General features: G+C 39.6%; 1 protein-coding gene across 50 annotated transcripts; it reads right to left on the bottom strand.

Annotated features, from left to right (window-relative positions):
- Positions 1 to 1,106: 1,106 nt before the first annotated feature.
- On the bottom strand, positions 1,107 to 22,015 carry LOC103428513 (uncharacterized). Of its 50 annotated transcripts, none has more exons than XR_011583912.1 (8): positions 21,484 to 21,978; positions 21,238 to 21,345; positions 20,382 to 20,455; positions 19,782 to 19,859; positions 18,863 to 18,948; positions 17,872 to 17,952; positions 3,446 to 3,524; positions 1,683 to 2,010 (listed from the first exon to the last, which is right to left on the bottom strand). XR_011583912.1 is itself a non-coding variant. In XM_070827195.1 (4 exons), the coding sequence occupies exons 1-4, from the start codon at positions 16,779 to 16,781 to the stop codon at positions 1,182 to 1,184; spliced, it is 354 nt and encodes a 117-aa protein (XP_070683296.1). In that variant the 5' UTR covers positions 16,782 to 16,922; the 3' UTR covers positions 1,107 to 1,181. The 50 variants fall into 50 exon arrangements, 1 of the variants encoding a protein (XP_070683296.1); XR_011583919.1 differs by lacking the exon at positions 1,683 to 2,010 and adding an exon at positions 3,715 to 3,963 and having other exon boundaries at positions 3,258 to 3,524; XR_011583921.1 differs by lacking the exon at positions 1,683 to 2,010 and adding an exon at positions 3,715 to 3,933 and having other exon boundaries at positions 3,258 to 3,524.
- Positions 22,016 to 22,370: the final 355 nt, after the last annotated feature.

Below are 22,370 nucleotides of genomic sequence, written 5' to 3'. Positions count from 1 at the left end.
TTAGACTTATGTGACCCATTTATGTGTCATATCAGCCCATAACAAAAAATTTAACAAAATTGTGACAAAATGACTACATTTGGGAACATTTTGATGTCGCATGCCAGTTTCAATGACTATTTTGATGTCGTGGGTTAATTTCAAAGACCATTTGTGGGAAAAAAAGACTTATGCGGCCCATTTATATACCACATCAGCACTTAACAGAATTTTTAACAGAATTGTGACGGAATGATCACATTGATTTGCAACACTTATTTTTAAGGACTACATTGATTGATTTTCAATTTCAAGGACCATCTTGATGATGAGAGTCAATTTCAGGATCATTTGTGATAAAAATCCGCAAGAAAAGATAAGAAATTTTCCAATTGTCAGGCATTTGTGTTGCTTTTCTTTTGAACTCTAAAACTCATGTTAATTGCATTTCTAGTGGAGCTGTTAGATATGAGTTGGAAAATGCTATTCGGTTTTTATCCTTGTAATATGTATATGTCAAAGTGATCTGATGCTCAGATTTTATCCCTTATAATATGATCATTCATATTAACGTAGGTTAATCCATGGATAATAGGTGTAAGATCCCACATCGACCAACAGAAAAAGGGTGATGTGCCTTATAAGCACGAGGCCTTTTGGGAACTCACTGACTTTGGATTCCATCGGAACTCCAAAGTTAAGTGAGTTCGGACAAGAGCAATCGTAGGATGAGTGATCCACTGGGAAGTTATCGCGTGAGTTTCTAGAAATAAAACCATGAGGGTGTGGTTGGGGCCCAAAGCGAACAATATCGTGCTACCGTATAGCCAATACTAGGACGTGACAGAATGGTATCAGAGCCACTCTGCCATTCGGTGCGGCTGCATCGATGAGGATGCCGGGTTCCCCTTAAGTGGGGTGGATTGTAAGATCCCATATCGACAAATAGAGAGGGAGTGATGTGCCTTATATGTACAGGCTCCCCTCCCTATAGCATGAGACTTTTTGGGAACTCATTGGTTTCGGATTCTATCGGAACTCCGAAGTTAAGCGAGTTCGGACGAGAGCAATCTTAGGATGGATGACCCACTGGGAAGTTCTCGATTGAGTTCCTAGAAACAAAACCGTGAGGGCATGGCCGAGGCCCAAAGCAGACAATATCGTGCTACGGCGGAGCCGGAACTGGGATGTGACAATAGGCATCAAAGCTGAAACCAGCTAGATTCAATGAAATGAAACATCATGCTTGGCATAGCTAGCTATATTTCTACTGCAGAAATTCTTTAGAATGACATATTACCTATTAGAAAACCGAGCAGAGCGAACACCCAATGGCCTTCAGCACTGAGTTCAAGCATTTTCTGCTTCCAACAGCTGAAAGTTGTAAGGCTTCCTATGTAACCGGCTGACAATCCAATGGCAAATAATCGGACGTATAGGATATATCTCCTTCGAAAACAACACCCAACCACCCCATCAAGAAAGAACCAACCTACAAGAATGCATTAGAAACAAAGTTTCCACTGAAACATCATCCAACATTTTCTATATTACTACCCAAGAAATATGACTTCAGAAATGAAAAGATGAAGAGAAAAACCTATGAAAACATAGGTACTACGGAACTTGATCATGTGTAGTACAAGTCCCTCCTAACATTCATGATTAACAACTTTACAGAAACATGTTTATCGATAAATCACTGCCAAATAAAGGGGACTAGTACATTTGTGCAACTTTACAGAAACATGTTTATCGATAAATCACTGCCAAATAAAGGGGACTAGTACATTTGTGCATGTGAGAGAGAGAGAGAGAGAGAGAGAGAGAGAGACCATATTAGGAGGAAGATCAAGGTAGACAATGGTTTGGTTGCTTGTTCATCAACAACTCCAGGACCAAAAAACTTTTGCGGCAGATATCTCGTTAAGACCATATTAAAAGGAAGATCAAGGTAGACAATGGTTTGGTTGCTTGTTCATTAACAACTCCAGGACCAAACAACTTTTGCGGCAAATATCTCGTTAAGATCTGTACAATGGTGTGTGTCAAATACTCTACTTGACAAGTAGGTTTCCTAATATGAAAGAAATATATAACATGATGTATTTTTCACAGTATCAGTTAGCTTAATAAAATTTTCACAAAATGAGCAAAGAATTTTCGTTATTAAACAAATACGTGTTAAAATTTAAACAAATCCAAACTTGTACAGGTACAAGAAGTGATTAGAAAAAGGATGTAAGAAAAAAATATGGTTTGTAAGCTGTACTATATAATTTTATATAATCAAATTGAGAGAATTTGGATGAGTAACTAAATATATGGTGGGTTATATTAAAAAATTAATAAAAATTACATGTAAAATTTTATTTGACTTTTTATATTAATACCCCACAAAATGTTGAATGCACCCCATATTAAATGATTTATTTACCCTACTATGCAAGGACAATTTTGACATTATTAGGTTTTAAAAAAAATATTCTAAATACACCTCAAATCACTTTTAACGTATTATTTATCTTCTTCAACTATGAAAATCCCTTCGACCCTTCATTGTTGAACAAAGCCCTAACCAATGAAACTACAAACATGTTGATTGAGAAAAATTATTTTTGATGAATGAAACACAAAATCGATGTTTCGAAATCTTCATATGAGGTAAGACTTCATATTCTTTATTGTTTTAGTGATTTTGACGTCATTAATAATTATTTAATCTTGCTTTTGTTGCGTTATTCAAGCTTCTATGGTCGTATTCATCTTTTAGGGATCACAGGGATTATATGAAAAATTAAACACCTAAAATTACCACCAAATATTAAAAACAGACGACATGGGTTTTAATTGTGCAATTGAATACAACCCACATGTTTTAAATCTCAGGCGACATCTTTTGTCAAAATTCCAGTCGGCATTTTTTGTCCAAATTAAAAGTTTTATAAGATTTGAGAATTGTGGGGTGTATAGAAAATATGGAGTGCATGTAGAAAATGTAAGGTGTATATTAAGAATGTGAAGGTATTCTGGGAAAGTATGTGGGGTGTATTAAGATAATTTTTCATTGAAAAAGCAAATATGAGGTGTATTAAGTATGTGGGGTTTATTCAACAATTTGTGAAATGTTAATATAATAAGCCTTTTATTTTTCACTGAAAACTACCTGGGCTATAGCCCAGGATAACCCTTAATGTGGCTTCGCCATTGGTTACAATGACATTCAGTTTTGTCAAGAAGACAAACAGAATCCCAACCTGCAAGAGCATGATCAAAGATTTTCGAAAGGAAGTATTTTTGTTGTTCTCGAGTGTTTCACAATATAATATGGCTAGTGTTTTCTTCCACAAGCATCCGAAGATCCAAATCTTGTCAAACGAAGGCAACAGCTACAAACTCCATATATATTGCGATTCAAATAAAATGCACTTTGGTATACACTAAGAAGCAAAGTCAAGTGTGTTACCCTGGAGACTGCCAAACACAACTAAATGAACCATGCATGAACTGTACTCCAAGAATTTTGGCAACCTTATCGTATTGTCCTGCATGTACAAACACAATAACTTAATGTTACTAGCATGATCCAACCAAGATGGGGGAAAACTCAAACATGTTTGACTTTGTTACTTTCGTGATCAATGAAAAAGCAAACCAAATCTCCTATACATGGTCAAGGATCTCTATCTCTAATGAAGATTATATACAATAAGAGGTATCAACCTAAAAGCTCACTTTCTTTTTGTCCTCATGTATGATCGCATCACTGGAAAGAGGAGATATGATTTCCTCAAGCAAGGGAGAAACAGGCGAAATTGTTTTGGATGCAACAAGGTCACGACCCCAGAACCCATAGGATTGGAGCTGAATGCCCTCTCAAGGAAACAAGTGGATGCTGCCACTCTCACTGTGCCTGTTTCTGTGAGGAGCCCCGATCCCGAATATCTCCTGCCTCTTACACACATTCACTTTCATTGCCATCATCTAATTTCCTTTACTTTTTCAGTAACTCCACACGGTTTAACAATACCAACAAAAAGCCAATGCAAGGGCCTACCAACTAGATTAAATCTCAGTACCAAACAAATCACAAAATGCTCTTTAAACCAACCTAAATCCAGCACACCTAATAATTTTTTCGATCCAATAATCAGTATTGAAACCAATTTCCATTCACTTTTATCAATTTAACATAATTTCTGTTCAAACTTACAGTATCAAACTTCGTGAATTTCAGTTCATATATAGAAGACAAATCATCACGCAACATATCTACAACTAGGATGCTAGTCTCACTGTATTCCAACCCAATCAATCATTGTTGTGTGTTTCAACTATCCCACATAACATGGCCCTATGCGACTAGCGCTTCAAAAGGAAAAACTCTCATCGTAGTGTGGTGTCCTAAGGGGCCTTTAGTCTTTTGATTAGACTAGGGGTCACGAGAGAGCAGAGTGTACCGCCTTGCTATTATCGCGAGTCTTTTTATAGTCGCGACTATTTTCATAGTCAACAAGGTTGAAACTTCCAGGAAAAAAAATTGGAATTGGGAAGGAGAACTGGCCATACCCCAAACAGATGCAGGTGAACAAGTAGAGTATATTAGGGTGCTTGAGAGAAACATGTCGAAGGAGTGCGGCGAAATGGCCCCGTAACTTCTGGAGGAGGGGTGGTCTCCTATGTTTTGATTAGGCAAGCGGCACATACCTGGGGGTAGTGACTGCTTATTAAAAACAGAGGACTCTGTGGTACCACGATGTATAGTCTGACACCTGCCCGGTGCTGGAAGGTCAGAAGCAGAAGTGTTAGAAGCTTTGAATGGAAGCCCCGGTAAATGTCAACAGTATCTCTAACTGCCCCGCTGTCTCTGACATGGACCCGGTGAAATTGAATTCTCCGTGAAGATGCGGAGTACCTACGGGTAGACTGTAAGACCCTGTCCACCTTTGTCATCAACAAAATGAAATCAAAAGGCAATGATCCTTGGAGATATTTGGGCGGATCCAAAGTTCTCTATTTGAATTCCAAAGTCGGTTCAACAATGTCCACTCCTAGGACGATCTGACCAGTCACTTGCATTTAGTGCACAAAGAAGTGACTTTATTGTGGCTACTAACCGAGCCACGGAAAGAACTTCATCACCTTCCCATTCTAACATTGAAGAAACTGTTGGATTCAACTCAAGTTTCTGATCGTTAGTGCAACAATCGTGTCGTCCAAAAGATCCGTCTATATATTAGGTTTGTGTTCATTAATGGTTAAGATATCATTGTTGTTTTTTTTCTTTTTGAAATGATGTTAATTGTGACCTTTCTCATTCCTACGGAAGGCATGTTGTTGACATATTGTACCAGATGGAGGCCATAAACGTGGCTATTTGAGCAGTGCTGACATAGCTCTCGTATAAGGACGAGCTGAGGTCCTGGTTAGTCCTAAGATAAGACAATTTCCTGAATATAAGCAACAATTCAAGGAGTTGATAATTGAGGTACTGGGGCCTGACACAAGTGACAAACCTGAGTTGGCGTCCTTCTACAAGTGGATTGATGAACGGTGAGTGACCTTCTAAATGCACTTTCTACAAGTGGGTTGGTAGTAAGGCAAAGGATCTAGAAAACTCAGGGTTTAAACTTTGGTATTCGGGCACAAATAGAACGAGAGACGGTGTTGGCATCATCGTGGACAAGACCTTGGTACAAGATGTTGTAGATGTCAAGAGGGTAGGAGATAGAATCATGGCAATCAAGATTGTAATAGGACAAGAACTTATCAATGTGATTAGTGCGTACGCACCTCAAGTAGGGTTGGATACGAGTTCGAAGGAGAAATTTTGGGAAGATCTTGGAGACTTGGTGCAAGGAATTGCTCAGACGGAGAAGTTATTTATAGGAGGAGATTTAAATGGACACGTGGGCAGGGAGACAGGCAACTATGGAGGTTTTCATGGTGGCCATGGTTTTGGGGAGAGAAACGAGGATGGGGAAGCTATCTTGGATTTTGCAATGGCATATGATCTCTTCTTAGCCAACACCTTCTTTAAGAAGAGAGAAGAACATGTGATCACCTACAAGAGTGGGTCGTCAAAAACACAAATAGATTTTCTTCTAATGAGGAAAGGGGATCGTATAACTTGTAAGGATTGCAAAGTTATACCAGGAGAGAGCGTGGCTAATCAACATCGCTTGTTGGTGATGGATGTACATATCAAAAGAGTAAGACAAAAGAACAAGACTTGGAAGTGCCCAAGGACTAGATGGTGGAATCTAAAAGAAGAAAAACAAGCAATTTTCAAAGAGAAGGTAATCACCCAATGTGTGTGGGATAGAGAGGGGGAAGCTAGCCAAATGTGGGATTCCATGGCTAGTTGTATCCGAAAAGTAGCAAAAGAGGTATTAGGAGAGTCCAAGGGCTTTGCCCCACACCAAAAGGAATCTTGGTGGTGGAATGAGGAGGTACAAACGAAGGTGAAGGCTAAGAAGGAATGTTGTAAAGCCTTATACAAGGAGAGGACCGATGAAAATGGTGAAAGGTATAGAAAAGCGAAGCAAGAGGCGAAGAAAGCTGTCAGAGAAGCTAAGTTAGCGGCTTACGACGATATGTATAAACGACTAGATACCAAAGAAGGAGAGTTGGATATCTATAAACTATCTAGAGCAAGGGAAAAGAAGACAAGGGACCTAAACCAAGTGAGGTGCATCAAGGATGAGGATGGAAAGGTTCTTGCTACAGAGAACGCGGTTAAAGACAGATGGAGAGGTTATTTTCATAATCTTTTCAATGAAGGACATGAAATGAGTGCTTCTTTAGGGGAGTTGAGTAACTCAGAAGAGTGTAGAAACTACTCTTTTTATCGTCGAATCCGGAAGGAAGAAGTGGTTGTAGCTTTGAAGAAGATGAAGCATAAAAAAGCAATAGGCCCAGACGATATACCAATCGAAGTGTGGAAACTTTTGGGAGAGACAGGTATAACATGGCTCACTGACCTTTTCAATAGGATTTTGAAAACGAAGAAGATGCCAAATGAGTGGCGAACGAGCACTTTGGTGCCTATCTACAAGAATAAGGGCGACGTACAAAATTGCATGAACTATAGGGGTATTAAGCTAATGAGTCATACAATGAAGCTCTGGGAGAGAGTCATTGAGCATAGATTGAGGCAAGAGACACGGGCTTCGGACAACCAATTCGGGTTCATGCCAGGGCGCTCAACCATGGAGGCAATCTATCTCTTACGAAGATTGATGGAAAGATATAGAGATGGGAAAAAGGATTTACACATGGTCTTTATAGATTTGGAAAAAGCGTATGATAGGGTCCCAAGAGACATTCTTTGGAGGATTTTAGAGAAGAAAGGAGTACGAGTAGCATATATCCAAGCTATAAAGGATATGTACGAAGGAGCAAAGACTGCCGTAAGAACTCATGAAGGACAAACCGAAAGCTTTCCCATAACTGTAGGATTACATCAAGGCTCATCCTTAAGTCCTTACCTTTTTGCGTTGGTAATGGATGAGTTAACAGGACATATTCAAGATGATATTCCTTGGTGTATGCTTTTCGCAGACGATATAGTGTTGATAGATGAAACTCAGGAAGGGGTAAATGCAAAGCTTAACCTTTGGAGAGAAGTGTTGGAATCTAAAGGTCTTCGCCTAAGCCGATCAAAGACAGAATATATGGAGTGCAAGTTCAGTGCAAATGGAGGCCAAAACGAGTTAGGGGTGAGGATTGGAGATCAAGAAATACCAAAGAGCGACCGTTTTCGTTACCTAGGATCTATCTTGCAAAAGAACGGAGAATTAGATGGAGATCTAAACCATAGAATACAAGCTGGATGGATGAAGTGGAAGAGTGCATCCGGCGTGTTGTGTGACCGCCGTATGCCACTGAAGCTCAAGGGAAAATTTTATAGGACGGCAATAAGGCCGGCGATGCTGTATGGCACAGAATGTTGGGCGGTGAAACATCAACACGTACACAAAATGGGTGTAGCGGAGATGAGGATGCTTCGTTGGATGTGTGGGCACACGAGAAAGGATAAGATTAGGAATGAGGATATCCGGGGTAAAGTAGGAGTAGCCGAAATTGAAGGAAAGATGAGAGAAAATCGGTTACGGTGGTTTGGACATGTGCAAAGAAGGCCTACTGACGCTCCGATTAGAAGATGCGACTATGGGACAGAGGTTCAGGGCCGAAGGGGTAGAGGAAGACCTAGGAAAACTTTGGAAGAGACTCTAAGAAAAGACTTAGAGTACTTGGATCTAACGAAGGACATGACACAGGATCGAGCACAATGGCGTTCTAAGATTCATATAGCCGATCCCACTCAGTGACTTGGATTTTCCAAGTCTCCAACCGAGAAGTTTTCCTCACTCGGAAAATTAAGGGAACACTACCCCAACCTACATGCTCCACTCAGAAAGCTTCAACATACAAGCTTCAACAAAAGAAAATTCAAAGAACTTAGCGAAGAAGGCTTTGGTGTATTTAACACAATACGTTGAAATGAAGGAAAGCTTATTTATTGATATCCCCGATAAGCTACAAATATGTACATATACATGAGTCAAAATAAACACACAAGAGGGAGCCTTCACAAAGGTTGCTTAGGAGAAGTCTCAGCAGTTGGTAGAGCCCCAGAAAGAGAAGGCACCGGAGGGGGATCATTTGGAGCCTCAGTACTGGACAGAACCCTAGAAGGAGGAGGCATCAGAGGTTGATCATTTGGAGCTTCATTACGCGGTACAGCCCCAGAAGACGAAGGCAATAAATGCCTTTGGAACAAACTCACAAATCTCTGATGATCAAGTAAAACCTGACCATCAGTTTCCTTCATCTGGTCAAGCTTCCTCTTCATGTTTGTAGCATAGTCATGTGCGAGCCGGTGCAACTGTTTATTCTCATGCTTGAGCCCTCTAATCTCCTGTTTGAGACTCATCACTTCAGCCGCCAATGATTCAACTTGGCGGGTTCGAGCAAATAGGCGTTGGGCCATATTACACACAGAACCTGCACACTGAACACTGAGAGCCAACGAATCCTTAACAGCTAACTCATCAGACCGTTTGGAAAGTAGTCTGTTATCTTTGGGAGTGAGAAGGTTCCTGGCCACCACCGCAGCGGTCATATCATTCTTCATCACGGAATCCCCAACGGTAAGAGGACCAGTAGGGGAGACAAAGGATGGGCGCCATATGTTGTCTGGAGAAGGCGGGGCTGCCTCTTCAACAAGGTTCAAGTCAAAACGACGGTCGGAGGGGCCAGACATTTTCAAAGGTGTTGAAGAGAGAAGAGGTCGGACAAATCAAGATCTTAGAAGTGCAAGAATGAAGCTTCTACTGGTGGAGATTCAAGTGTGCTTTAGAACTTAATGCCAGCCCCTATAAAAATCTGCACTCGACGGAGCTTCAGAAATCGAAGAGGCGCCTGCTCAGAAATCGAAGAGGCGTTTGCTTTCTCAAAAGCTGAGCTGCTTAGAGATCACGAGGGTTGATCTCAGAAATCGAAGAGCCTTTTGCTTTCTCAAAAGTTGGGCTGCTCAGAGACCACGAAGGCCGATCTCAAAAATCGAAGAGGCGCTCGCTTTCTCAAAAGCTGGGCTCCCCAGAGACCACGAGGGCCGATCTCAGAAATCGAAGAGGCACCTACTTTTCCAGCCTTGTCAGCACCTGTCACACGCACACTCAGCTTTGCGGAAATTATGGGCATTCTGTCGAAGACTTCTGGGGAAGTAGAAAACACATGAATCTTACTGTTCAATCACCCACTTCCCACACCCAACAATAGCTCATGGGTACCACAGATAACTTTGCCAAAGTTCTCTGCCAAAGTTGAGCACGTGAAGCTTGCAGCTCCCACTACATCGCTCTGACCAAGAAGGGTAAAAGAATAGCAAAGAAACAGCACTAACAAAGTTTAGACCCATAAATTTTGAAGGTCTAGCTACCATATTATTACCCACAAGGGTAAAGGAACAGTACCACTGCTGGATAATTGGAAAGTCCCTGTGTGTCAACCTCTGTGCTTCGTGGCAAGGTAGACTAGCAAACATGCCCAATCTTTACTCACATTCGAGAAAACACTCCCAATAAGATTGCTTGCTCCAAAATCGAAGAGGCACCGTCCTCCGAATCTCAAGAGCCAGACTCCCAACATGACTACTTTATTAAAAATCGAAGAGAGGGTAAAGGAACAGTACCATTGCTGGATAATTGGAAAGTCCCTGTGTGTCAACCTCTGTGCTTCGTGGCAAGGTAGACTAGCAAACATGCCCAACCTTTACTCACATTCGAGAAAACACTCCCAACAAGATTGCTTGCTCCAAAATCGAAGAGGCACCGCCTTCCGAATCTCGAGAGCCAGACTCCCAACATGATTACTTTCTCAAAAATCGAAGAGACATTGCTCCCCGAATCTTCGAGAGCCAGACCCCCAGCATGATTGCTTTCTCAAAAATCGATGAGGCATCGTTCTCCGAATCAATCGAAGAGGCGCTCGCTTTCTCAAAAGCTGGGCTGCTCAGAGACCACGAGGGCCGATCTCAGAAATCGAAGAGGCACCTACTTTTCTAGCCTTGTCAGCACCTGTCACACGCACACTCAGCTTTGCAGAAATTATAGGCATTCTGTCGAAGATTTCTGGTGAAGTAGAAAGCACATGAATCTTACTGTTCAATTACCCACTTCCCACACGCAACAATAGCTCATGGGTACCACAGATAACTTTGCCAAAGTTCTCTGCCAAAGTTGAGCACGTGAAGCTTGCAGCTCCCACTACATCGCTCTGACCAAGACAGGTAAAAGAATAGCAAAGAAACAGCACTAACAAAGTTTAGACACATAAATTTTGAAGGTCTAGCTACCATATTATTACCCACAAGGGTAAAGGAACAGTACCACTGCTGGATAATTGGAAAGTCCCTGTGTGTCAACCTCTGTGCTTCGTGGCAAGGTAGACTAGCAAACATGCCCAATCTTTACTCACATTCGAGAAAACACTCCCAACAAGATTGCTTGCTCCAAAATCGAAGAGGCACCGTCCTCCGAATCTCGAGAGCCAGACTCCCAACATGACTACTTTCTCAAAATCGAAGAGAGGGTAAAGGAACAGTACCATTGCTGGATAATTGGAAAGTCCCTGTGTGTCAACCTTTGTGCTTCGTGGCAAGGTAGACTAGCAAACATGCCCAACCTTTACTCAAATTCGAGACAACACTCCCAACAAGATTGCTTGCTCCAAAATCGAAGAGGCACCGCCCTCCGAATCTCGAGAGCCAGACTCCCAACATGATTACTTCCTCAAAAATCGAAGAGACACTGCTCTCCGAATCTCGAGAGCCAGACCCCCAGCATGATTGCTTTCTCAAAAATCGAAGAGGCATCGTTCTCCGAATCTCGAGAGCCAGATACCACAGACCACTTTTTCAAAGTGCTCTGACAGAGTTAAAACATGTGAAACTGACAGCTCCCACTACCGTGCTATGACCAAGCAGGGTAAAGGAATAGCATTACTACTTGTTGTTAGGGAGACGCCTATATATGTCGACCTCCATCCCCAACGGACAGGCAGACCTGCAAAAATGCTCAACCCTTCATCATATCTGAGAGGGCACTCCCAACGAAGCCTTTCAAAATATTCAGCTTTCTTTCCCCCCGATAATACCTCTGCAAACAAGCTATACTAGAGCAAGAATATCTCATATCATCAGGGTTAAAAGCAAGAGTATCCCATATCATGCTTTTTCCCTGTCTTTTCCTTTGGCCTTGTTTTTACCTGCAAGACAAGGAGAAAGAGAGCAATCAGTCAGCACTTGGAATCAAGCTTCCAGCCAAGAACTGACTGCCTGGAACCCCTTACCTGATTACTTACCTGGCATTGCTCTCGAGTACTCATCTTCAACATCTTATGTTTCCAGGGAAGATTCCGCATCTGCTTGAGGAACAGATAGGGCAAGTGCGAAGGATACAAGGAAGCATGTGGAGACAAGCGTAACAGCACACGTGCCGATACATCCATTACTCTGTCAAAAGCAAAAGTATCCCATATCAGCAGGGTGGAACGTACTCTAGATTTGATGGACTTGTTTTGACCCTCAAATTCTTCAGTCGGCCTTATACTCTGGAGGAAACCAGAAAACCCTCCAGCTCAGTTCAAGAATAAGCCTGTGGAAAGTTACTTCTTCAAAAGCAAAAGTATCTCATATCATCTCTTCTCATTTTTCTTCTCTTTATCCTTCATGCTGTTGCAAGATGGGGAGAAGGTGAACAATCAGTCGGAGCTCTGATTGCTTACCTTGTCTGTCACCTCTTTCAGCAGACCCCCTAGCTCGGCGACTTGGGGGACTCCTACTACATGGTTTGTATCGCGCTTGACCAAGCCTGAAACTACAAGTAAGCTTCAAGTGAAATTGATACATTACCTTGTGCATCTCCACCAGTTAAAGATACCACCCCTAGATGGAGGAAAAGTACTTCCAGAGAAGATGCCACATCTACCTATGAGACAGATAAGGCAAGTCAAGACGACACCACACTCCGATACTTAGAAGTTTCGTGATTACGAGATCATTCTCCCACAATATTTCCTAATGTCATTTGTACTAAATCATTCACTTGTACTCACTAAAGGAGAGCTTGAACCTATGTACTTGTGTAAACCCGTCACAATTAATGAGAACTCTTCTATTCCGTGGACGTAGCCAATCTGGGTGAACCACGTACATCTTGTGTTTGCTTTCCTATCTCTATCCATTTATATACTTATTCACACTAATGACCGAAGCAATCTAGCGAAGATCACAAAAAGCGACCGTTTTCGCTACCTAGGATCTATCTTGCAAGAGAACGGAGAATTAGATGGAAATCTCAACCATAGAATACGAGCTGGATGGATGAAGTGTAAGAGCGCATCCGGCGTGTTGTGTGACCGTCGTAGGCCACTTAAGCTCAAGGGAAAATTTTATAGGACGGCAATAAGGCCAGCGATGTTGTATGGCACAGAATGTTGGGCGGTGAAGCATCAACACGTACACAAAATGGGTGTAGCGGAGATGAGGATGCTTCGTGCGATGTGTGGGCACACGAGAAAGGATAAGATTGGGAATGAGGATATCCGAGGTAAAGTAGGAGTAGCCGAAATTGTAGGAAAGATGAGAGAAAATCGGCTCCGGTGATTTGGACATGTGCAAAGAAGGCCGACTGACGCTCCGGTTCGAAGATGTGACTACGGGACAGAGGTTCAGGGCCGAAGGGGTAGAGGAAGACCTAGGAAAACTTTGGAAGAGACTAAGAAAAGACTTAGAGTACTTGGATCTAACGGATGACATGACACAAAACCGAGCGCAATGGCGTTCTAGGATTCATATAGCCGACCCCACTTAGTGGGAAAAGGCTTTGTTGTTGTTGTTGTTGTTGTTTTGAATCAAGTAACAATGTTCCTTCTTTTTCCTTTGTGAAGTAAAATATCATTTGAATTCCTCTGGATGCACCCCCTTATCTGGTCTCCAAAGGAGTGATTGTATTTGATGGCGAAGGGTCCATTATACATGGACAAAAGTTTTCATCGTAAGCATCATGAGGATTGGGGGATAAGTATAGGGAACTTTATACAGATGTGGTATTAATTGAGGATGTAGTAAAAGGGGTTACGGGATTTGAGGACGTCTAATACTACAAAGGAGACACTTGGTTTAAGGACAAGAGTGAGGATCCGAACGAGCGGTATGAGAAAAACGATCATGGGGTTTTGAAGTTTGCCAGAAATGCTGTGATACACATAAACGAACGCCTAGCGGAAACGGGTGAAAAAGAATGGTATGCAGGTTACTTTTAACATAAAGATGCTTAGATTGTTAATTTGTTTGATATAATTGATTTTACAACCCTTGTTCTATCAAAACTTTTTGCAGGAGGAGAAGTAGAACGAATGCTCTCTTCGATGTTCCCGAAGCATGTCACCAATTTATACAACTTTCTTGCTCATTATCAGATTGGGGTGAAATTCTTATTTGAAAGGAGGTAAGACCTATTAACTGCATAAAAACTAAGAAAACCCACATCTTTTAGTCCCAAGTTCCAGCATTTGAATAAGCCACCTTTTTGTCTCCTCTCCTGAACCTTACATTTTAATCTGTTTGGAAAGTTTCTTGACTATCATTAGATGGGGTGAAATTCATGTATGTGTTTTTTGTTTGTTTTTTTTTTTCAGAGCCTAAAAAGCATACAGACCTAATGTTGCAGGTGTCCCAAGATTAAAGAACTCCGAGACTCTTATGGATAGAAGATTCTGATTTTTTCATTAGTATTACGTTGGACACTTTGCGTTTCCTATATGTTATTTTGGCATTTCTTAAGAAACTTTGGCTTTCCCATATAGGAAACGCAAAGTGTCCAACATAATACTAATGACAAACATCGGAATCTTCTATCCATAAGAGTCTCAGAGTTCTTTAATCTTGGGACACCTGCAACATTGGATCTTTATGCTTTTGAGGCTTTGAAAAAAAGAAAACAAACAAAAAACACATACATTAATTTCACCCCCATCTCATGATAGTTAAGAAACTTTCCAAACAGATTAAAATGTAAAGTGAGAGAGAGAGACAGAAGGGTGGCTTATCCAAAGGTTGGAACTTGGGACTAAAACATGTGGGTTTTCTTTCTTAGTTTTTATGCAGTTAATAAGTCTTACCTCATTTCAAATAAGACTTTCACCCCAATATGATAATGAGCAAGAAAGTTGTATAAATTGGTGACATGCTTTGGGAACATCGAAGAGGGCATTCGTTCCACTACTTCTTCCCCATGCAAAAAGTTTTGATAGAACCAAGGGTTGTAAAACCAATTATATCAAACAAATTAACAATCTAAGCATCTTTAATTAACCTGCATACCATTCTTTTTTCACCCGCTTCCGCTAGGCATTTGTTTACGTGTATGACAGCATTTATGGCAAACTTCAAAACCCCAAGATCGTTTTTCTCGTACCGCTCGTTCGGATCCTCACTCGTCCTTAAACCAAGTGTCTCCTTCATAGTAGAAGACGTCCTCAAATCCTGTAACCCCTTTTACTACATCCTCGATTAATACCACATCTGTATAAAGTTCCTATACATATCCCCCAGCCCTCATCATGCTTACGATGAAAACTTTTGTCCAGATATAATGGACCCTCCGCCATCATATACAATCGCTCCTTTGGAGACTGGATAAGGGGGTGCATGCAGAGTATTCAAATGATATTTTACTCCACAAAGGAAAAAGAAGGAACATTGTTACTTGATTCAAAACAATTAAAATAATAAAAGAACAGAAAGTGCATTTAGAAGGTCACTCACCGTTCATCAATCCACTTGTAGAAAGACGCTAACTCAGGTTTGTCACTTGTGTCAGCCCCCAGTACCTCAATTATCAACTCCTTGAATTGTTGCTTTGCTTATATTCAGGGAATGGTCCTATCTTAGGACTAACCAGGACCGCAACTCGTCCTTGTACGAGAGCTATGTCAGCGCTACTCAAATAGCCACGTTTATGGTCTCCAACCTCTATCTGGTACAATATGTCAACAACATGCCTTTCGTAGGAAAGATAAAGGTCACAATTAACATCATTTCAGAAAAAACAAATAAACAACGATGATATCTTAACCATTAATGAATACGAACCTAATATATAGACGGATCTTTTGGACGACATGATTGTTGCACCAACGATCAAAAACTTGAGTTGAATCCAACAGTTTCTTCAATGTTAGAATGGGAAGGTGATAAAGGTCTTTCCGTGGCTTGGTTAGTAGCCACAATAAAGTCACTTCTTTGTGTACTAAATGCAAGTGACTGGTCAGATCGTCCTAGGAGTGGACATTGTTGAACCGACTTTGAAATTCGAATCGAGAACTTTGGATCCGCCCAAATATCTCCAAGGATCATTGACTTTTGTTTTGATTTTGATTTCATTTTGTTGATCACAAAGAGCCTTCAAATCATAGATTCAAGACAAATTCGGAGATCACTTTTTAATCACTCCAAAAAGTACAAAAAAAAAAAAAGGTAAAAGAAACCAATTTAAGAGAAGCAATGGGCTGCTTTCACTTGCTACTTGACATATTCTCTAATATTTCACCCATGGTAAACAATAGAGTACACAACTAAAACAATGAGTACCACGATACAAACTAACAACTAAGAAACCATAAAAGCAAGGACCAGAGGAAACAAACAAACAACGGACACTATGATAGAAAAGGTATGAAATTGTTCCGCGTAAGGGATAAACAGAAGGGAAACAACACAACAACAAGAAGAGAAATACCAAGAATGCCCAGAAATTACCTTTCTGTTTAGACAAATTCAAAAACCCAGATTGCACCATCAAAACCCAGAAACAAAAAACCCAGTAATTAAAAGAAAAACTTAATCATATCTTCAACATAGCAGTACAGTTACACTACAGAATCTTGTTTAACCACAATAATCAACACAGTGCTTTACATGAGCATAAGAACAGACCAAAATTGAGAACCAACGAACACGAGAACAGATAGAATAGAAAAAAGAACAAATCAAAACAATGCTTTACATGAGCATACGAAACAAAACTCAAAAAGATATTCAATGCTAAAAATGCATATAACCCAATAAACTTTTCCTAAAATACGTACACACAGAGATATACGTACACACACATGTATACTATCTGATTACTTAGAACTTACTATTCCACAAAGTAGTAGATATCTCCATCAAAGTCCAAATTATCCAATCAGGCAGTGATTACCTTAGCATTTGCAGGATAATCCCTCTCCATGATCAGGACTTAGATTACCCAGCAGCCAAAACAGCAACAATAGGCTGTGTGCCACCACCTCCCATCTATCCTACACATTCGATCAAGGTTGTCACTGCGAAGCTATAGTAAAGGTGGACGGGGTCTTACAGTCTACCCATAGGTACTCCGCATCTTCACAGAGAATTCAATTTCACTGGGTCCAAGTCAGAGACAGCGGGGCAGTTAGAGTTACTGTCGACGTTTACCGGGGCTTCCATTCAAAGCTTTTAACACTTCTACTTCCGACCTTCTAGCACCGGGCAGGTGTCAAACTATACATCATGTTACCGCATAGCAGAGTCCTGTGCTTTTAATAAGCAGTCACTACCCTCCAGTATGTGCCGCTTTCCTAATCAAAACATAGGAGAGCACCCCTACTCTACAAGTTAGGAGGCCATTTCACCACACTTGTTCGACATGTTTCTCTCAAGCACCCTAGTGTACTCTACTTGTTCACCGGCGTCTGTTTGGGGTACGGCCAGTTCGCCCTCCCAATTCCAATTTTTTTCCTGGAAGTTCAACCTTCTTGACTATGACACTAGTCGCGACTATATAAAGACTCACGACAATAGCGGGGATGTACGCTCTGCTCTCTCGTGACCCCTAGTCTAATCAAAAGACTAAAGGCCCCTTAGGACGCCAAACTACGATGAGAGTTTTGCCTTTTGAAACGCTGGTCACATAAGGCGACCGGGCCAGGCCAAGTCAAAAACACTTTGATGACATAAGGTTCATAACCCAGTAATCAAAATACACAGATTATCCCATTCCTCCTGAAATGTCATTGTTTTATTACTTTACAAAGCTAATTTCTTCCAAAAGATTCAAAGCAAGTGGTTTCGACTTTAAAATCCCACAACATGATGTACACATTGAACAACCAGTTTCTCCAATTATACTCAATACCATTAATACAAACACGCCATGGTTCATCTTGCTGGGAACTAAACAGAATTTATACCAAAATCAGAAACAACACAGTTATACACATTAGGTGATCTAATCGTTAAAGACCATGTAAATACCTAGACATCAACAAATAAAAAGTACATTAAAATTGAGGACTTACTTCAGCTCAAGGTTCACAGGATGCATTTAAGAGTAATAAAAGTGTTGATGGATTGAGTTCCTTGTAATGATTATATCATCTCTGCACAAAGGAGTATGAGATGCATGTTAAAATTATCAGCCTAACTTAGATTTACAGTATCCAATATCTGTGTATATACATAAATAAATAGTTAAATACACACACACACACAAAATAAAAGAATAAGGGAAGACAGAAAACTGAGAACTGTTTGCATACTAAGATGCATGTGAAATATAATTGATGAAAGAGATGCTCTTCTTTCTTTTCTTTTTACAAAGTGACTAATCTGATTAGAAAACTAATTTAAATCTTGAATTGATCTCATCAAACTTTGTATCCATTTTGGCCTCAATTCACATATGATTGAGGGCATGCAAACATCGCTGTCTTAAATTTAAAAAACCATAATCAATGCAGTTCTTACTCAGAAATGTGGAAAGTTCCAAATAACATTATACTTGAGAAACTTGTGTCGAAATTTCAGAGTTAATATAACAAAGTCGGCCTTGAAATAGCATAATTCAAAGCAAGTGTCCAAATTTCAGAGTTAATGTAACAATCTACGCCACTCAAACACTGAAGCTAAAAAGAACGGGAAAACATTCACCAAGTGGACTAAGTTTTACACACAAACCAAATACAAATTTGCATTTACACCATCACAACATGGTGTCACTCTGTAATTCTCATGCAAGTAATACGACACGCAGACATGACATTCTACATACTCATGCTATGTACTTATATGAAGAACTAACACCGCTGAGTAAAAACAAATTCTTAATAAAAGAATTAGCCAATTCTAATTAACAAAAAGCTTGATAGTTCACATTCATGGATAAACTGTTAATAAAAAAGCCAGCCATGCAACTGTTAACAAAAAAGCATTCCATCTCGACATAAGATTTTATATGTACATACAAAAGATAGTTCGCATATAGCAAACGCATATCCAGTCTGTACCTACCTGAAGAAACTGAAACCAAAGTAAAGCAAATTATATACATCAAAATGTAAAGCAACAAAAGTTGTTCCGCCAATGACCCCAAAATTCTGAACATAAAAAAAGGTATATTCATTAGCAATTCAGAGCCTTCGAAAATAGAAAAATACTGGAACAACAGTAAAGGAATTGGCAAATAATTGAATGTAACATAGGAGATATTAACTTTGTCCATATCCTCAATGGACAGAAGAGCGAAAACAGTTTTGAAAATTAAAGGATATTTGTAGATATCAGTAAATCAATACAAAAATATTACACTCACAGAAACAAGAAGAAAAATACCAAGGTTCTCTCAAGCGCCCTAGTATACTCTACTTGTTCACCTGTGTCGGCTTGGAGTACGGTCAGTTTGCTGGGAGGATCGCCCTCCCAATTCCAAGTTTTTTCCTGGAAGTTTCAACCTTGTTGACTAGGACAACAGTCGCAACTATAGCAGCGCAGTACACTCTGCTCTCTCGCAACCCCGACTCTAATCAAAAGACTAAAGGCCCCTTAGGTCAACAAACTACGACAAAAGTTTTGCCCTTTGAAGCGCTAGTCGCATAGGGCAACCGGGCTAGGCCAAGTCAGAAAGGATGGGAAAATATTCCTCCTGAAATGTCCTTGTTTTATTACTTTACAAAGCTAATTTCTTCCAAAAGATTCAAAGCAAGTGGTTTCTACTTTAAAATCCCACAACATGATGAACACATTAAACAAGCAGTTTCCTCCAATTATACTCAATACCATTAATACAAACACACCATGGTTCGTCTTGCTGGGAACTAAAAGGAATTATATCAACATCAGAAACAACACAATTATACACATTAGGCAATCTAATGGTTAACAACCATCTAGACATCAATAAATAAAAAGTACATGAAAATTGAGGACTTACTTCAGCTCAGGGTTCACAGGATGCTTTTAAAAGTAATAAAAGTGTTGGATTGAGTTCCTTGTAATGATTATCTCTTCTCTGCACAAAGGAGTATGAGATGCATGTTAACATTATCAGCCTAACTTAGATTCACAGTATCCGAGATCTGTGTATATACATAGACAAATACACACACACACGCAAAAAATAAAAGAATAAAGGAAGACAGAAAACTGAGAACTGTATGTATTCTAAGATGCACGTCAAATATAATTCCTGAAAGAGATGCTCTTTTTTCTTTTCTTTTTACAAAGTGACTAATGTTAGAAAACTAATTTAAATCTTTGAATTGATGTCATCAAACTTTGCATCAGTTTTAGTCTCAATTCACATGATTGCGGGCATGCAAACATTGTGGCCTTAAATTTAAAAAACCTTAAGCAATGCAGTGTGTAATCAGAAATATGGAAAGTTCCAAAGAACATTATATTTTAGAAACTTGTGTTCAAATTTCAGAGTTAATATAACAAAGTTGGCCTTGAAATACAATAATTTAAACCAGAAAAAAATATGTAACTAAAAAAAATTAAACATTGAAAAAATGGAGAAATATGCACGAACCTTGGAAACAAGAAAGCGGGCTTTATCTGGAAAACTTTTTGTTGAATTCCTCAACAATCTATGCTACTCAAACACTGAAGTTGAAAAGAATGGGAAAACAATCACCAACTGGACTAAGTTTTACACACAAACAAAATACAAAGTTGCATTTACACCATCGCAACATGCTCCCACTCCGTAATTCTTATGCAAATCCTACGACACATAGACATGACATTCTACATGCTTATGCTATGTACTTATACGAAGACGAACTAAAATGGCCAGTAAAAACAAATTCTTAAAAAAAATTAGCCAATTCTAATTTACAAAAAGCTTGATTGTTCACATTCATGGATAAACTGTTAATAAAAACCCAGCCACGCAGCTATTAATAAAAAAGCTTAAGTTGTTGAGTATATAACCATCCATTTGGCATCACTGGAAGTTGAAATTGTCAGAAAATACAATAGATGAAGGCCACCTCTAGACAAAATCAAAAACCAATACCAAACCCATAAATATAATGGAAGAATTCACAAACTGAATAGGGGGAGACTGGCCTCCTAACTTATCAGAATTCACAGAATGGTCCACAACTGGATCACACATCAGAAGCTATAGGGGACCACAAAATTTTATTTGGAAACAATAGTACAAAAAAATTGGTAACTTGCTGAAAATTCCCTAAACTAAAACCTAGATCATTTTTCTTTGATCAGCGAAACTAAAGAAGCCAAAAATTTAATGAATAATTCTCCAAAACCAGGACCTTAAACGTAAAACTCTACAAATTCATGATAAATTTAGTAAAACCCAATTATATTAAATCACAAAATTGAAGCAAATTTTGCCATGCAGTAGGTCTAGAAGGTACCTTAGATTATGAAGAATGGTTTGAGACCAACTGGACGTCGCTGGAATTGGCGGATTGACGTCGGAACCCAAACCAAGCTCGTAGGTTCCAGGGAGATGATGCCGTCTCCTGTTAAAAGAAAAAAAGAAAAAAAGAAAAGGGAAAAGAACGATTAAAGCAAAACGTTGAGAGAGAGATGAGAAGGGACCTTCGAAATTGAGGAAACGCCGAGGGATAAGAAGAAAAAAGGGAGTAAAATCAACTAACCAAAGAGATGAGAAACAGAAATACTTCCTCAAAAAGGAGGAATCCCCGCTTATAGAACAACAGGCATCCCCTCCAAATTATCAGCGAAGAAAAGTTTACTGTACTGCAATGGTGAGAGAACGAAACGATTTGACTGTCTGAAAACCTCTCGCTGGTTACACTTTCATGAGGAATCCTTTGCTCCGAGCTTACCCGTGCATTTATCAGATTTGAGATAGTGGCCTGGCTCTTGAGATAACTTGCAAAAAATAAGACAACAAAAAAAAGACTTGTTCCATGATTTGCCCTGTTGAAATCTTCAATATGCGCATTGTAGTCTGGGGTGACTTTCTCAGATTGGATTGCTTGTCCGCTCCCAGTGAATCTTAAGCAAAGTTCTTTGTGTGAGACCTAAATTTTTAAAGTACTTATAAAGTGTTGTTATGAATTTCGAAGTGTATTTGATTTTTACAATTTATGATTCATTTTAAATGAGTTATAATTTTACATGAGAGCAATGATTATTTTGAGGTGATAGGTTGAAAGTAGGTGAGACCACGAGTTCGTAGCATTTTTCGAACTGGAAATTTAATTGATGAACTGTTTTTGCTTACATGCTCAGTGAATTGAATTCAACGTTTGAAGGTAAATTTTGAGGATTATTACTTAAATTTGAATAATTCGTTCAAATTGGGGTTTATGGCTAATTAGAGTCAAATTTTCAATTTCAAGCTTGTTCTTGCATGATTTGAGGGCTTTGAAGCCTATTTGATGATTGGAGAACGATTTCTGAAATATTAAAGTAAAGATTTACATATGATTAGATTGCTAGGATTTTGTACAAGTTTCATATCAATGAGATTTAGAGAATATGATGTTTGATTCGAAATACATCGAATTTGGGCTTT

This window comes from Malus domestica, chromosome 08, assembly GCF_042453785.1.
Source record: "Malus domestica chromosome 08, GDT2T_hap1".
Taxonomy (NCBI): Eukaryota; Viridiplantae; Streptophyta; class Magnoliopsida; order Rosales; family Rosaceae; genus Malus; species Malus domestica.
This window is presented reverse-complemented; position numbering and strand designations above follow the sequence as displayed.

Bases quoted from the DNA above. Each gene is read 5' to 3' on its own strand.
- LOC103428513 (XM_070827195.1), bottom strand. From the start codon at position 16,781: ATGGAGAGGGATTATCCTGCAAATGCTAAG. The intron at 1,472-3,445 runs GTAACACACTTG...GCATTCTTGTAG, and splicing joins TGTGTTTGGCAGTCTCCAGG to GTTGGTTCTTTCTTGATGGG. The intron at 1,235-1,279 runs GTAATATGTCAT...AAATATAGCTAG, and splicing joins TCTGCTCGGTTTTCTAATAG to CTATGCCAAGCATGATGTTT.